Source organism: Mobula birostris, chromosome 4, assembly GCF_030028105.1.
Source record: "Mobula birostris isolate sMobBir1 chromosome 4, sMobBir1.hap1, whole genome shotgun sequence".
Classification (NCBI taxonomy): Eukaryota; Metazoa; Chordata; class Chondrichthyes; order Myliobatiformes; family Myliobatidae; genus Mobula; species Mobula birostris.
In genome coordinates, this window is record NC_092373.1 from 127,861,755 (window position 1) to 127,879,521 (window position 17,767).

The 17,767-nt window shown below is 39.6% G+C and overlaps 1 protein-coding gene across 3 annotated transcripts in view; it reads left to right on the plus strand.

Moving 5' to 3' along the window:
* The window catches only part of hhip (hedgehog interacting protein), a 133,908-nt gene extending 121,562 nt beyond the window's left edge, over window positions 1–12,346 (plus strand). For 2 of the 3 annotated variants that reach the window (XM_072256015.1, XM_072256017.1), the window contains 2 exons: window positions 6,783–6,911; window positions 8,395–12,346. In XM_072256015.1, the coding sequence (XP_072112116.1) occupies window positions 6,783–6,911; window positions 8,395–8,600 (335 nt within the window). In that variant the 3' untranslated portion in view covers window positions 8,601–12,346. The remainder of the gene's footprint in view (window positions 1–6,782; window positions 6,912–8,394) is intronic. The other variant, XM_072256016.1, reaches the window with a different exon arrangement.
* Window positions 12,347–17,767: the final 5,421 nt, after the last annotated feature.

Genomic DNA, 17,767 nt, shown 5'->3' on the forward strand with positions numbered 1-17,767 from the left:
ATGGACATATCTGAATGGGAATGGGAAGCTGAGTTGAAGTGGGTGGCAACCGGGATATCCTGTCTGTTGTGGCGGACAGAGTGGAGGTGCTCGACAAAGCGGTCCCCCAATCTGCGTCGGGTTTCACCGATGTAGAGGAGGCCACACCGGAAGCACCAGATGCAATAGATGACCCCAACAGACTCACAAGTGAAGTGTTGTCTCACCTGGAAGGACTGTTTGGGGCCCTGAATGGTTGCAAGAGATGAGGTGTAGGGACAGATGTAGCACTTACACTTACAGGGATAAGTGCCGGGTTGGAGATCAGTGGGGATGGACGTGTGGGTAAGGGAGTCGCGGAGGGACTGATCTGCAGATTATTTTGTGTCCAGTTTTGTTCTAGACTCCTTTTGCTTTCTTTGCTGAAGTAGTAAATAGCCCTGCGTTTGCTGTTCACATCCCTCCCTGCACATGGTCATCTGGGTCAGTGGAAGTAGCCCTGTTTTCCCGCATCTGCAGATGAGCATACCATAGCTTTCGGCTCTCCTGTCATAATTCACTCTTTCACCCACAATGCTGGAGAAACTCAGCAGGTCAGGCAGCATCTATGGAAAAGAATACAGTTGACATTTCCGGCTAAGACCCTTCATCAGGACTTAAGTCACAGTGCAGAAATTGCAGGGGCTCTAGCAGAGAGATTTAAAACGTCCTTAGCCATGGGTGAGATGAGGGAGAACTAGAGGATAGCTAATGTTGTTACATTGTTCAAGAAACACTAAGAATAAGATGGGAAACTATAGGCTAATGAGCTTGACATCACTAATAGGAGAATTGTTGGCGGGTATTCTAAGGAACTGGATCTGTCAGTGTTTGATAGCCAAGGTTTGATGAAGAATAGTCAACATGGTTTTGTGAGTGGTAGATCATGTCTGATGAATTGTAATGTTTTTTGTTTTGAGGAGGTTACCAGGAGAGTTAATGAAGAAAAGTCAGTGGATATTGTCTACACAGGCTTCAGCAAGGCCTTTGAGGAAAATCTTGCATGTGAGGCTGGTCCAGAAGGTTCAATGAGGATTAAATAGTCAATCAGATTCAATATTGGCTTAGCGGGAGAAGCTAGAGAGTAGTAGTAAACGGTTGCCTTTCTGACTGGTGGCCTGTGATTAGTGGTGTGCCGCAGGGATTAGTGCTGGCCTATTGTTATTAATCATCTACATTAATAATATGAATGATAATGTGATAAACTGGATTGGCAAATTTGTGAATGAGGGCCAGTGGACAGTGAGGAAGGCTATCAAAGTGTGCAGTGGGATCTGGACCAGCTGGAAAAATGAACTCAAAAATGGCAGATGGAATTTAATGCAGACGAGTGTAAGGTGTTGCACTTTGGGAGGACAGGCCAGGGTAGGATTTACAGAATGGATGGAGGAGTGTGGTAGAACAATGGATTTGGGAGTATACTGTAGATCCATAACCAGGGTACCACGGTAGCATAGCGGTAGGCGCAATGCTATTACAGCTCGGGGCATCAGAGTTCAGAGTTCAATTCTAGTGCCCTCTCCGTGGAGCACATAGATTTTCTCCAGTTGCCTCCCACATTCCAAAGATGTACCAGTGAAGTTAGTTGGCCATTGTAAATTGTCTCGTGATTAGGTTAGGGCTAAATCAGGTTGTCGGGAGTTGCTGGGGCGATGTGGCTCAAAGTGCCGGAAAGGTCTATTCCACGCTGCATCGCTAGCAAGTTAGCTAAATAAATAAATAGATAGATAGAAAGAATGATTCATTGAAAGTAGCATCTCAGGAAGATAGGGTTATAAAGAGAGCTTTTGGCATATTGGCCTTCATTGATCAGTGTATTGAGTATAGGCATAGGGATGTTATATTGAAGTTGGTGAAGCCAATTTGGAGTATTTTGTTTAGTTTGGTCACCTACCTACAGGATAGATATCAATAAGATTGAAATAGTAGAGAGAAAATTTACAGTGATGTTGCCAGCAGTTGAGAACTTGAACTACAGGGAAGATTGAATAGATTAGGTCTTTATTCCCAGGAGCATAGGAGAATAATGGGAACGTTTGATAGAGGTATTCAGAATAATGAGGGGTACAGATAAGGTAAATGCAAGCAGGCTTTTTCCACCGAGGTTGGGTGAGACTAGGACTAAATGTCATAGATCACGTTATATGTCAATGATTTGGATGAGGGAATTGGTGTTTTCTGGTCAAGTTTGCTACGAAAGGTAGGTGAAGGGGCACACGGTGTTGAGGAAGCAGGCAGTCTGCAGAAGCACTTAGACAGATTAGGAGAATGGGCAAAGAAGGTGACAGATGGAATATAGTGTAAGAAGTGAATGGTCGTGCATTTCGATAGAAGGAATAATAGCATAGACTGTTTTCTAAATGGGAGAAAACTCAGAAATTAGAGGTTCAAAGGGACTTGGAAGTCCTCATCCAGGATTCACTGAAGCTTAACTTGCAGGTTGAGTCAGTGGTAAAGAAGGTGAATGCAATGTTAATATTCATTTCAAGAGGACTAGAATATAAAATCAAGGATGTAAGGTTGAAGCTTTATAAGACATTGGTCTGGCCGTACCTGAAGTATTGTGAGCAATTTTGGGCCCTTTATCCAAGAAAAGATGTGGTGGCATTGAAGACAGTCCAGAGGAGGTTCACAAGAATTATCCTGGGAAAAAAAGGGTTAATGCATGAAGAGCATTTGATGGCTCTGGGCCTGTAATCACTGAAGTTTAGAAGAGGGGAGGGGTGCTCTCGTTGAAACCTATCAAATATCGAAGGACCTGGTTAGAGTGGATGAGGAGAGGATGTTTCTTATGGTGGGGGATTCAAGGACCAGAGGGCACAGCCTCAGAATAGAAAGGCATCCCTTTAGAACAGAGATGAAGAGGAATTTCTTAAGCCAGAGGGTGGTAAATCTGGAATTTATTGCCACAGATAGTGGAGGCCAAGTCATTGGGTACATTTAAAGCAGAGGTTGATTAATTGTTAATTAGTAAGGGTGTCAAAGGTTGCAGGGAAAAGGCAGTAGAATGGGGTTGAGAGGGATAATAAATCAGCCATAATAGGATGAGGTGCAGACTTAATTTGCCGATTGCCCTAATTCTGTTTCCATGTCTTTTGGGAACCTGAGGGGAAACTTCTTCACTCAGAAGATGGTGCAAATATGGAATGAACTGCCAGCAGAAGTGGTGCATGTGGATTTGATTGAAACTTTTAGGAGAATTTAGGATAAGCAGTTGCATGGGAGAGGTATGGAAGGCTCTGGTCCAGGTGCAGAATCACAGTTTTCCCATGCACTAGATAGGCAGAAAGGCCTGTTTCTATACTGTAGTGCTTTATGACTCTCTTTGACCTGTGTGAAATCATGATCACTTCAAGCTTTTCATTATCAACCTGAATTTTGTGCTTAAGGAATGGTAGTGAGGTTTCAGATTGTTGGGAACTGCCCACTAAGGCTTGTGGGTGCCCCCAGTTTCGAATTGCTCTAAATGGGTATTTGATCTAACAAGGTGGCCCCTTCCCCTATCCCTTGACCAATAGCCCATTAGTGATTCCAAATATAACTTGCACACTCCGAAGGATCTCTGGTACCAGATTCAACAATGCTCCTGATAAAGCTTTCATGGTTTTTGACATCCTCTTCAGCAATACTTCTAAACATCTTTAGTGCTGGGAACTGGCTATGTTTCTAAATTGATATGCAGGTCTAAGAAATTTTGCCCATTTTTACCCTAGATTTGTACATGAAAGCTTACAATTAAAATGCAAACTCTGAAGTCAAATGAAGTTGAATAATTTGAAGCTCACCCTGTTTAGAAAGCAACAATGAAGAATGCTTACATCTGCTGGAACTGAATATTTTGGAAGAACGTTTGGCTGGTGTAAAGTTCAGAGGCAAAGCAGGAGGTCAGATGCATTGCATCAAACTTCCAATACGTCCCGTACATTCACGCCGCAATGCACAGATATACAAGTCCAGAGTCTACTGAGAGCCACACTGTCGTCTGATATCCATAGGCTCTTTTGTGTTGCTGTTCACTGAGGCAAATAACAAGGATAGAGCTGCATGAAAACATCTTCATTGCAAGTCAACACACAATGAGTTCTTAAAGTTACACACACACACACACCTCTAGCCAGTAGTCAGTCTAACATCTTAACATCTACAGTATTGTGACCCTATTTAGTCAGTTGTCTATGTTGGACAGGCCACACCAGTTGCATGCCTCACCACAGACCCAAAATAAATTATCCAAGCTCTGTCATGCGAGGAGATTTTTAAGCTGACCAAGGTATATGATCAAAACTTCAGTGAAGTAGTGCAACATTACCATTGACTCCTGGGAACCTGTGGCTCATGGTCACTCAAAGAAAATAATGATTATTCAGATCAGCATTGAGAAACTTGAATCAATGCATTGGGAGCATGTAGGAGCCCTGCATAATTATGAGAAGTGTGCCATCTCACAAACTGCCTACCCACCTTCCTCCTGAACCATCTGTGGAGGAATCTGCAGTTCCCATATTTTCCTTGTCAGCCACCTCAGCATCTGCGAACCTGGACCAGGAGTAAGTCATCCATGATCCTGACAGACTGCCTAAGGAGAAATATGGAATGACTGATCTTCGAGGTGATCAGGCCTTTCCATTTCAATTATCCAATTAGCAAATCTAATGCTAAAAGTTGTTCTTTCCCTGGAATTTTTTTTTAAAAATTACATTGAGTAAAGCAAGTTTTGTGCAAAATCACCTAACTGCTGCCACTTTCCGAATTAATGGTGATGTGGCATGAGCAGAACCTGGTGCATTTGCAAGGCATTTTATGGAGCATACCTCACACATCTCACCAGCACTGTCATGTGCATTTATGTACTAGTGTTTTGTTAGCTTAAAAATCATCACCACTGTCTGAATTAGAATGGAAGCTGGTGGATTCTCCTTTCAGAAGAAATGATCTTCCAGTAATATAAATAGTAAAGAAAATTATAGAAGAACATCAGTTTAATTTGTAGAATTTGTTTTCTTTGAAGCTGAAACTCCCCCCAAATTTATTTTATTCCAAAATCCTTCTAGAACTTGACCTAGTTCTATTTAACTGATGTGCAACACTTAGACTGTAATATTCATGTTAGTGTTGAATTAGCTTTAACATTCTTCACATTTTGTTAGTTATCTTACTGGTAATTTCTTTACAGCGAAATGAATGAAGTGGAATTTGATTCTAGTTTGCTTCCTTGACGATTTGCTTTGTCTGTTTCGTTAATGGGTCTTGCTGTATAAAGAAAACTATGCCATCTTGTGCTGAAAGAATATTTATAAAAATAGTAGGTCCCTCTGCAAATTTCTGTTAGCTCTTCTGCCTAATGGAATATAAAGGATGTTTTATGTTTGAAATATAAAGTAATGATAAAATATATTTAGGTGCTGAAATAGCAGTGTGTTTGGAATTATGACATTGAAAGTCATATAAGCATTCCATTGCAGAATGGTGAGAATACACACAGTAATTTTAAGAAGTCATCGTTGCACACCAAGGATAGAATTCTCTTGATCTTCCTTTCTTACACCCTCACAACTCACCTTCTCATCCTCCACAGCTAGTGGGCAAGTGCTTCATTTCCTGATGGCTGTCAGTGGCAGCTGAATGACCACCTGCAGGTGTACAATAGCAGCTGGTCAGTTAGGAATGTCCTGTCCAGATATTAGATTAGATTAGATTATGAGGACACGCAGTCCTCTTTTATTGACATTTAGTAATGCATGCATTAAGAAATGATACAATATTTCTCCGGTGTGATACCACAAAAACACAGGACAGACCAAGACTGAAAAACTAACAAAACCACATAATTATAACATATAGTTACAACAGTGCAACAATACCATAACTTGATGAAGAACAGGCCATGGCACAGTAAAAAAGTTCAAAGTCTCTTGAAAGTCCCACATCTCACGCAGACGGGAGAAGGAAGAAAACTCTCCCTGCCATGCCCAACCACAGTCCAACTCTGAGTCGTCTGTCTGAAAGCTTCGAGCTCTGATCAGCCCTCCGACACCGAGTACCGAGCACCATCTCTATCCGAACGTTTCGACCTCAGCCTCGGTCACCAGCAGCAGGCAAAGCCGGGGATTTTGGGGCCTACCCTCCGGAGATTCTCAATCGCACAATAACAACAGCAGCGAACCAGGCATTTCAGAAATTTCTTCAGATGTTCCTCTGCTTCTCACGTTTAACTTCATCAAATCAGAAATGTCCACAGCCCCTATTTAACAGATATGATATCATTTCACCGGAGAGCTGCATTGCGCTGCCATCTTCTCCTCCCACCTATGATATTCACCATAGTCAGCAGTGCTGAGCACACAAAAGTGTAAACACATTTCCTTCTACTCCACTATTGAAACTGAAATTTAGTTGGATTGGCTTAAATTTAGTGTGACTACAAAAACAATTTAGATTGCAGTGCCACTGCTTGGTAGTGGCTTTAGTGCTATAAACTGGGATGAATTGATCCCGAAAGTAAAGAATGCCAGACTTGAGAATGACATCAGTCCCACAACATGATGTTCATTGGAGTCCAGTACCACTGAGCATTGTTCCTGATTCCCAAGTTTGACCACATAAGAGAAGATACTGTCTGTTTCCAACAAATACAGAAAAAAAAATTGACATTTCAACATTAAGATAAACTTGTATTTAAATGGAACATTGTATTTTTGCATATTCTAAACTTGCAGTTAATGGAAGATGTTTGACGAATTAACTATTTCTCATTTCTTTAACAGCCAAGTGCGACCCCATTTGTCTGCATGGTGGTGTGTGTGTGAGACCAAATAAGTGCTTGTGCAAGGAGAGCTACACGGGACCTCATTGTGAACAAGTAGATCGAAACATTGAAAGAATGGCAAGGGCAGGTATTATCCAACCACCAGAATTATATATATATATATATATATATATATATATATATATATATGCCTTTAAGTAATAACTTGTATTAACTTGCTTCAGTAGTTAATTAGATTTAAGTTCTAGGTTAAAAAAGTGACCTCCTTCAGGGACTAAGCAAAAGTTTTATTTCGTTTGAATGTATGGTCTGTAAAAAAAAATGGTGCTAATTTAGCTTATTGGTGGAAATGCCACAATTGATCTCAGTGTTCATAAGAACATCCGCTTGGATTTTTCATCCAGTTTGCTTTCTTAGCAAAATCATTTGTAGAACCTAATACAGATTTGTAAGGGTTCCCCAATAGTATCCAATAAATCAATAAATCTGAATGTAGTGTATAAGAATGTACAAGATACTATTTTACTCTAAAATGTGTGCTCTGGGAAAAGGCTGAGCATCTTTCTAAAAATGCCAAGGCACAAATGTAGTCAGAGGTCGGGCAGTCTGCAGCAAGTGACTCTCTTCCTGACTTACCAATGCCTTTCCACCACCTACGGGTTACAAGTGAAGAGTGTGATGGAATATTCTTCACTTGCCTGAACGAGCATGGATCTAGTAGCTGGCAAGAAGTCCAACACGCTCCAGGATAAATCAGCCTGTTTGAGCAGCATCCCCATCCACCCCACCACCTTAAACGTTCATCCTTTCCGTAACACCAGTTGCATTGTGCAGCAAGTACAAAATGATCGCCTGATACATCTCCAGTGCTCTATCCCCAGCAGCACTGTGAGGGTAATGTCATCAGAAATACTGCAATGGTAGAAAGTGTCCACTCACACCACCACAGGCAATTAGGGACGGCCAATGGATGATGGACATGCCAACAATTCTTTGATCCTGAAACATTAATAATTTTTTTAAAAACCTTGAAAGAAAGATCAGCATTCCATTTGCCTTTTTATAACTCTCCATCAGGTTTAATGGCATTGGCATATGTCGTGAAATTTGTTGTCTTCGTGGCAGCAGTACAATGCAATACATGATAAATATAGGAAAAACACTGGATTACAGTGAATATATATATATATTACTGTAATTCAGAGCTAAATTAAGTAAGTAGTGCAAAAATAGAAATAAAAACAGTCGTGCGGGGTTCATGGTTCAACGTCCATTCAGAAATCAGGTGGCAGAGGTGTTCCTGAATTGTTGCGTGTACTGTACCTAGATTCCTAAATTTCTTTCCTGTTTCCCAGGAATCTAGAAATCTGAAATATAGCTAGAAATGGCTATCAAGTCAGGCAGCATTTATGGAGGGATAAACAACACATAACTTTTCAGGCCTTTCATCAGAACTGATAGACATTTTCACTGTGGCACATTCAAAAAAAGTGCAATAAGAGTTTACCTCAGTAAATACTGTTTGAAGTTTATCGCATTATTTGGTTTTCTAAAGCATATTATTTGGCCTTTAATTCAGTATTATTTTTCATCATTTTCTTGCACAACAGTTTGCCAGCAGCCCAGGAGAAGTGGGAAATGTAACACCCCTACATGGCTTTGGTTCTTTAATGTGGACACCAGACAGTGTGAACAGTTTCTCTATAGTGGTTGTCAAGGAAGCAAAAACAGATTCAATTCTCAAGAAGAGTGTGAGAAAACCTGCTTACCAAGAAACCACCAAGGCACAGAACTGATACAAGGGATGAATAAATAAACTCTTGACCAGGCATCTTTTAGTTTCTTCCATAATGAGAGAAAAAACAAATACATTTCATATTTTTGATGTATATTTTACATAGGACTAAAAGATTTTAAAATTCGAAGATGGGAAAACAGGTTAATTCAGGTTTTTATTATCTAACCTTAAATTTATTTTAAAATGATGTGTAATATCTGAAGTGAAATACTAGAAATTGTGATATCTGAAAAAAAAACAGTCAAATTGTATAAGCTCATTACTGGTCTGCCATTCACCAGATTCTAATTGGTGTACGTAGATTTAAAACAAAGACATTTAAATGTATAATTTCTTTTTAAATTTTAATATATTGTTTATGTAAATGCATGCTTAATGTCCTCAAGAATACAGTATTATACTGTGACCATTGAGCTGATAAATTGTATTTTTAAACATTACCTGTTACATGCTGAATTGCATTTGTTATTATACTATATGTAAGCAGCAGCAGATATGCTAAAGTATATTTTTATTACAGTAGCTAAAAAAGTAATTGACCACTGATAGTTCTATTAAACTTCTAAGGCTCTCTTTGTGGGCCTCTATCTATATGATCATTAAGCTGTAACCTGGTGGTGAAAAGGCAAGGGAGGGAGATATTGATCAGTAGCAAATTAGTGAAGAAACCTTTGAGTTTGTCCGTGTTACTGTGTTTGTCAAGGATTGTTCTCACCAGGTTTTTAAATGCTTGGGGCTGGGATCTCATAATGCTGTTGGAAAGATAAATACCAATTGGGTGCACCCTCTTTTATCACACTAAACATAATAGGGCATTAAGACCCAGTCTGATCTCCTGAAAAAGTTTGTACAACTATATTTTGCGCACAGAATATTGCACTAAAACAGGATATCTGTGATTGTTATTGGAAGCCAAATGCAGCATTCAAAGCCTCCATGCCATTGCAGAGCAGATCACTGGTAAATGAGCTCTTACTTAAAGATTACCACCCCCCCCCCCCCCACAGTAGCCACAGAAAACACTGCTGCTGAGATGAGACAAAATGCAGGGGGCAGGCACTAACCAGTGAGTCTGGGCATCCTTCAGTTGATGGCCTAACTTGATCAAGACCCATTCCACAGTGAGGTGGTAAACTGGTTCATTATTGTCACATGTAATGAGGTACAGTGAAAAGCTTGCATTGCATACTGTTCATACAGATCAACTCATTGCACGGTGCATTGAGGTAGCATGAGATAAAACGATAACAAAATGTTGTACAGAGAAAGTGCAGTGCAGGTAGACGGTAAGATGCAAGATCATAACGATGTAGATTGTGAGGTCAAGAGTCCATGTTATCACTCAATAGTCTTATAAGTGTGGGACAGAAGCTGTCCTTGAGCTTAGTGTTACGTACTTTCAGGTTTTTGTATCTTTTGTCCGATGGGAGAGAGGAGAAGGGAGAATCTCCAGAGTGGCTTATAGAGGCAGCAAGCAATATAGGCGGAGTCCATGCAGGGGAGGCTGCTTTCTGTAATGTGCTGAGCTGTGTCCACAACTCTGCAGTTTCTTGCAATCGTGGCAGAGCAGGTGCCATGCCAAGTTGTTATGTATTCAGATATGATGTTTTCCATGGTGCGTTGTTAAAATTGACGAGGGTCAAAGGGGACATGCCAAATTTCTTTCGCCTCCTGAGGAAACAGAGGCACTGGTGACCATTCTTGGCCATGGTGTCAACATGGCTGGACCGGGACAGGCCATTTATGATGTTCACTCCTAGGAACTTGAAACTCTCAACCCTCATTGTTGAAGTAGACAGGGGAATGTGCAACGCCTCCCTTTCTGAAGTCAATGACCAGCTCTTCTGTTTTGCTGACATTGAGGGAAATGTTGTTGTCCTGATGCCATGTCACTAGGCTCTCTTAATCTCCTTCCTGTCATGCAACTCATCATTATTTGAGACACAGTCCACTACGCTGGTATCATATGTAAACGGGCAGATGGAGTTAGGGCAGAAGCTGTCCATGCCGTTGAGAGTGAGTGTATAGGGAGTAGAGTAGGGGGCTGAGCTGACATGCAGTGTTGTGGGGCACCGGTGTTGATCGTGGTGGACCTGTTGCTGCCTGTCCTTGTTGACTGTGATCTGTTGGTCAGGAAGTCAAGGATCCAGTTGCAAAAGGAGATGCTGGCACCCATGTTTAGGTGCAGGGTGAGATAGATGACTGCAACATGCGGCTCATAACTGATTTGAAGGAAGAGCCTGTGGTCAGTGAAGGGAAGCTGACAGAATTATTCTTCATTACGCTGATCATTGGAAACTGGCTGCCACTTATCAGATGAAGATTCCTCAGTTGTTTTCCCAGTTCCAATCTCTGCTTAGTGTGCTCTTGGTGGTGCTGTGAGTGGTCAGGGAAGATGTTCGGTGGTACTGAAAAGCTTTGGTGTATATTAGCAGTGGAGGAAATGTGGATGCATTACCTCTGATGTCATTAAATACAGGACTGATGTTTGACAACTGTCAGTCACACTGAGGTGAACTGTGCACGGAAGTTCCCAGAGTAAATTCCCAAAGGATGAAATTTCATCCAGAAATTGACACTGAAGCAAACCTATCCAAGTAATGTGTTATGTGTGATTTGTGCATTAAAAGAGGGCTAATAGATCTAATCTCTGGGCAAAGTTTTTTTTCTTTCAATCTTTATCTATTTATAACACAGTAAAACCCTTCTACACTTTGCTCTTCATAAACAAATATCCTGCTATGGAACACTTTTGTTTCCCTTGTATCAATTTTATTTATCAGATACACTTTACCAGACATGGCCATGCAGAATTCTATCCAAATACATCTATGTTTCAGACTTTACCTTGTATATTCAGCTCTTAAATACAACAATTTGACGGCAAAATTGAATACAGAACATGAGAGAAATTGAGTTAATACCTGGTCTGGTGAGGCAATTGCTGCAAATAGCTATGCAAAGAATGATTAAATGTTTAGCTTAAAAATTGCTTCTTTATATCATCACTTAATAATCATGAGACTTTATTTTTCCAGTAAATTCATAATTGGAAATAACTGAGATAAGACAGAAGAAGCAAAATAGATTTAGTATTGAATTTGAATAAGCTTTTTATAAATAATTGGTAATAAGACTAAATGTGACATAATTTGAAGTGAAGAGAGTGACCTGAAATTCAACGCACTGCAAGGCACTTATAGCAGCTCAAAAATCTGATTCAAAATCAAACAAAACAGTTGCCGCCAGCCTGCAACCCCAGACAGAGTTGTTATACTTGCATGACATGCCCACAGCTCCAATGAGTCAAATTCCATATATCGATCCTTTATAGCAATTAGTAAACATACCACTTAGCATATTTAAGAGTTGTCTCAGTGTTCAGCAAAGATATAACCCCCACCAGCCCCAAGCTACAAACTGACACAAAATAAGCATGAATGTGAAACTTATTCCCTTCACCTGTACTACACACTCACTGATGTGACTAGTTACCATAATAAGCACACAGCGTGAATGGACTACACAGCTACTACAGCACGGTTTATGTTTGCGACTAACACAGGAAACAAAAGATAAAAAAGGGAAAGGTTTATTGTAATGTGGAATAATGTTGTTTACTGATGGTCACTGAGACTCCATATATTAGTCAAATACAGTATTGTATAAAGGAAATTATAAATACAGTATTGTATAATTTCACAATCAGACTAAATCTGGAAAAGTTTGTATTTAATATTTTAAGTAACAATTGAAAGTAAATAAATTAAGTTATCATTATTAACATTGATTTTTGAAATAAAACCAGAATCTATCAGTGCTAACCTTTTTCTAAAATAGCTATTGAGGTATTGTTTATATGGAATAATAAAGCTCTTGTATTTTTTCTTCGCCCCTATGAACTCATCAATGCAAACTATGACAAAGATACTACTTTTAAACAAAAGGCAATTAAGTGCAAAGTTTCAGTGATTTCAGCAGCATTGTGGGGATGTTTTAGATGTCTAGCCCCAAATGTCGAGTAAGGGAAGAATGTAATTGCAACAAATGCAAAGGATTTATTGAATGTTGCTATCGATTGGACTCAGTGTTGTACAAATTGTTAATCATAAGTACAAATGAACTTCGAAACACATGGAGCAAAAAGCAGACTACCTGGTGTACTACTGCAACAGGAAAACTACAATGGATTTAAATTATATTCCTGATGGGATGAATGGGTGACCTTAGACAAGATGCTCCAACTTGTTTCAGTAGGGGGAAAAAAATCAGTGTTCTCCTCATTGTAACATTTGGACTCGAGGCTGAAGCCTGCACATTTGCGTGCCTACTGGGAAGCAGAATGAAGCCTCCCTGTGACTTCACTCTTGAGCAATTAATCAGCTTACCTGCAGCCCAGTGTCAAAATGTTACATGAATGAGAGACAAACAGAAACTCAGGAAGAGCTTGGCCAGACAAGCATTACGTGTGGAAGCCAGGCAAGGTTTCAGGTGTATGATACTTCCTCAGGGTAAGTGGTGCATTTGTAGTTTTCAAAGCAGATTTGGGGAAAGAACTAAGACAAAAGACTATATAAAGATCGATGAAGATAGATCAAGTGATGAGAAGCATGTTTACTGACGATTATTGTGGCATGTTAATGAAATGGGGCCAAAAAAAGACAAACTTGATAATGTGAAACAATGAGAGAGAGGTTGACATGAAGGAGGGAAATTAAGTTGCTCATCCCAGAAGATTAATAATTAAAGTGCCTAGAAGGACGATAAGATGTGTTCTTCTAGTTTAAGTTGTTTACCTGGCTTACATTGGGCTTCACAATGGGAGTGGATAAGGCCACAGCTTAAAATGGAGCGTGATTTTAAATTAAAGTCTCAAGCAACAGGAAGATCAGCACCACCCCTGTGGATTGAATGCAGCTGTTCTGCAAATGATCGCCCAATCTGCATTTGGTTTCTCCACTGTGGAGGAAGCCAGAATGTGAACATTGAATGCAGTAAATCACAGACACGAAGCTGGAAATCCAAAGCAGCACACACACAATGCTGGAGGAACTCAGCAGGCCAGACAACATCTGGAAGAAGTACAAGGTGATAGGTGAAAGGAGGAGGGAGAGGGTGAGGTGAAGAGCTGAGAAGTTGACTGGTGAAAGAGAGAAGCGGCTGGAGAAGGGGTATCTAATAGGAGAGGACAGAAGAGCATGGAAGAAAGGGAAAGAGGAGCACCAGAGGGAGGTGATGGGCAGGTGAGAAGGGAAAGTGAGAGGAAAACAAAAATAATCCAGGAGTGAAGTTGAGAATGTTCTGCACATAAAGGGAAATAGACTTTTTTTTTCATTTGCCATACTTTATTAATATGTATATAAGCACACATGATGGGATGTGTTGAAGTATACTGAAGTCTCACAAAGGCTACTTGGTTCAAGGTCAGTTGTTAATTCTAACTATATGATAGTAGGAACTCCCTGACATAAAACTTGAAAGAATATGTGATAAAATGAGTACTTGGAACAGAGAGTCATCATAATGGTGAAACAGGATCAAGGAATTAAGAAGTCCACTCCGTTGTACATATATTTTCCTACACACTGTGCGATTCAAAATATAAATAGAGAAGTTGATGATCAAGTAAGATGTGGTTATTCACAGAGGAACAAAAACAAGCCTAAAAATAAGGCAAAAGTTTATATACATTATTTCAAAATGTGCTTGTTACTGGCAAGGCTCATGTTATTCTTTATCCCTGAAAGTACTTGTGAAGTTGATTTGATTCACCTTCTTAAAGTCATCTCAGTGAAAGTGCTCCCACAGTATTGAAGGATAAGGAAGATTAAGACACCAGGACAACAAAAAAGAGCAATATTTTCCAGGCCAGGATGGTTTGCAACTTGGAGGGGCAGTGTAGAGGGTGGTAGGAGGGGTGATTGATAAGTTCATGGCCTAAGGTAGAAGGAGTCAATTTTAGAAAACCTAGCGCATTTATTTCTCAACATAGTCCCCTCCTACATTTACACACTTAGTCCAGTGGTCAAGGAGCATAAGATTCCTTCTTTGTAGAAGTCGGCGTCTTGGACCTCCAGAAAGTGGTCCACAGCAGGGGTGTTTGATAAGAGATGAAGAAGATGAGTTATTAACTTCAAACTTTCTGCATAATCACTCAAAGAGTTGAACTGTACATGCATGTAACGAGAGGTGTATAACCCATCTCCTACTACCTTAGGCCACAAACTTATCAATCACCCCTGCTGTGGACACTTTCTGGAGGTCCAAGATGCCGACTTCTACAAAGAAGGGATCCGTGTGCTCCACGACCGCTGGACTAAGTGTGTAAATGTAGGAGGGGACTATGTTGAAAAGTAACTGTACTAGGTTTTCTAAAATTGACTCCTTCTACCTTAGGCCACAAATCTATCAATCACCCCTCGTATTTAGGTGCACCAGATCCCTTTGCCCATCTTGGTGCTAAAAGGTGTGGGGAGTAACCACAGTGTATTTTGTAGATAGCTCACTCTACAGTTAAATACATCAGTGAAAAGGAATGTTTAGGGTGATGGAGGGTCCCAGTCAAGTGGGCTGCTTTGCTCTGGTTTAACATTGTTGGAGCTAGATTCATACAACAAGCGGGGTGTATCTGATTGCATAGCTGCCTTGTATTTTGAAAAGGTATTGGATGTCAGGCAGCGAATCAATACCTTCACTGACAACTCAACCGACTCTTGGAGTCAGATCTTCTTATGTGGCTGATTCTGGTGCTCTCTTGGGGATTAATGGTGAAGGTTTCAGCAGTGGTAATGCCTTTGAATGTGAAGAGAAGATGGTTATACTCTCGTTTTTCAGAAAGAATCACTGGCTGTCACGCGGTGCAAATGTTTTTGAAGCCACTCACCATTCCATGCCTGAATATTGTCCATGTCCTGCTACAAGATGAATATTGTCCATGTCCTGCTGAATATGAATGTTGTCCGTGTTCTGCTGCAAGGTGAATATTGACCGTGTCCTGCTGAATGTGAATATTGTCCGTGTCCTTCTGCAAGGTGAATATTGTCCGTGTCCTGCTGCAAGGTGAATATTGCCCGTGTCCTGCTGAATGTGAATATTGTCCGTGTCCTGCTGAATGTGAATATTGTCCGTGTCCTGCTGCAAGGTGAATATTGTCCGTGTCCTGCTGCAAGGTGAATATTGTCCGTGTCCTGCAGAATGTGAATATTGTCCGTGTCCTGCTGCAGAGTGAATATTGTCCGTGTCCTTCTGCAAGGTGAATATTGTCCGTGTCCTGCTGCAAGGTGAATATTGCCCGTGTCCTGCTGAATGTGAATATTGTCCGTGTCCTGCTGCAAGGTGAATATTGTCCGTGTCCTGCTGCAAGGTGAATATTGTCCGTGTCCTGCAGAATGTGAATATTGCCCGCGTCCTGCTGAATGTGAATATTGCCCATGTCCTGCTGAATGTGAATATTGTCCGTGTCCTGCTGCAAGGTGAATATTGACCGTGTCCTGCTGCAAGGTGAATATTGCCCATGTCCTGCAGAATGTGAATATTGTCCGTGACCTGTTGAATGTGAATATTGTCCGTGTCCTGCTGCAAGGTGAATATTCTTTTCTTTTCAAATCTTTTTATTGTAATATTATACAGGAAAAATAACATGAGTACATTGAAGTAACAACACTTATAATTCCTCAAAAAAACATTATCTTAAAGATTGAAAAAAAAAATTGTGATAACAAAAAAAACCTACTAAGCAGAAAAGTGAGAGAAAAAAAAAGAACCCATTAGGTGTACAACCCCAGAGCCATGCGTCATACAAAAAGCTTCTAAAAATAAACATCAAACCACCAGCAAGAAAACAAAATACACTAAAACATTTACAATTAGATCGTGGAAAAATTATATCAATTAACTCAAATGATAATAACGAGCAAATGAGCCCCATCTTTTCTCAAAATCAAATGAAGGTTCAAAGGTTCGACTTCTAATTTTCTCCAAACTAAGACATAGCATATCTTGAGAGAACCATTGTGTCAAAGTGGGAGCTGATGTATCCTTCCACTTCAACAAAATGGCCCTCCTAGCTATCAATGTAACAAATGCAATAACATGTTGGTCAGACACAGAAATACCATGAATATTTTGAGGAACTATTCCAAAGAGCACAGTTAATTTATTAGGTTGTAAATTAATTTTAAGTGCTTTAGAAATTGTTGAGAAAACCGACTTCCAGAACTGTTCCAATATGGAACAAGACCAAAACATACGTGTCAGTGTAGCTATCTCAGTTTTACATCTATCACAATGACTATCAACATTAGAAAAGATTTTAGAAAGTCTCTCCTTTGTCAAATGATAATAATGTACAATTTTAAATTGAATCAATGAATGGCTAGCACAAATTGAAGAAGAGTTAACCAACTTCAAAATCTGCATCCAATCCTCCGTCATAAAAGTCAAATTAAGTTCCTTTTCCCAATCCTGTTTAATCTTAGATAAAGGACGCTTATCCCATTATAATAATAAATCATAAATTCTTCCAATAGAACCCTTAATCAAAGGATTCATACTCGTAATAGTACCTAACAGGTCAGCCTCCAATATGTAAGGAAAATTACTTCAATATTTTTGTAAAAAATGTCTAACTTGAAGGTATTGCAGAAAGTGTGAGTATGAAAGAGAATATTTATCAATTAGTTGTTCAAGAGACATCAATCTATCTTCTTTAAATAAATCCTAATACCTTTATTTTTCCAAAGTAAAAAAATTGGATCACTCAAAGAAGGCTTAAAAAAGTAATTTTGGTAAATTAAACTACAAAGTTTAAATTTTTTAAGATTAAAAAAATTGCAGAATTGGAGCCAAATTTGTAAAGAATATTTACTCACAGGATATAGGTTTAAATTAACAACTTTAACTAATTGCATAGGTAAAGGAGCTCCCAATAACGAGGTTAAATAAAACTGTTTTGCAACTTTCAGTTCCAGATCTACCCAAATTGGCCGATCACTCTTATCAACCCAGTATAACCAAAAAGACATATATCGCACATTAACAGCCCAATAATACATTCTTAGATTAGGCAAAGCAAGACCTCCATCCTTTTTCAATTTTTGTAAATGACATTTACTAATTCTTGGTCTTTTATTATTCGAAATAAAAGATAAAATAATAGAATCAATCCAATCAAAAAACTTTCTAGT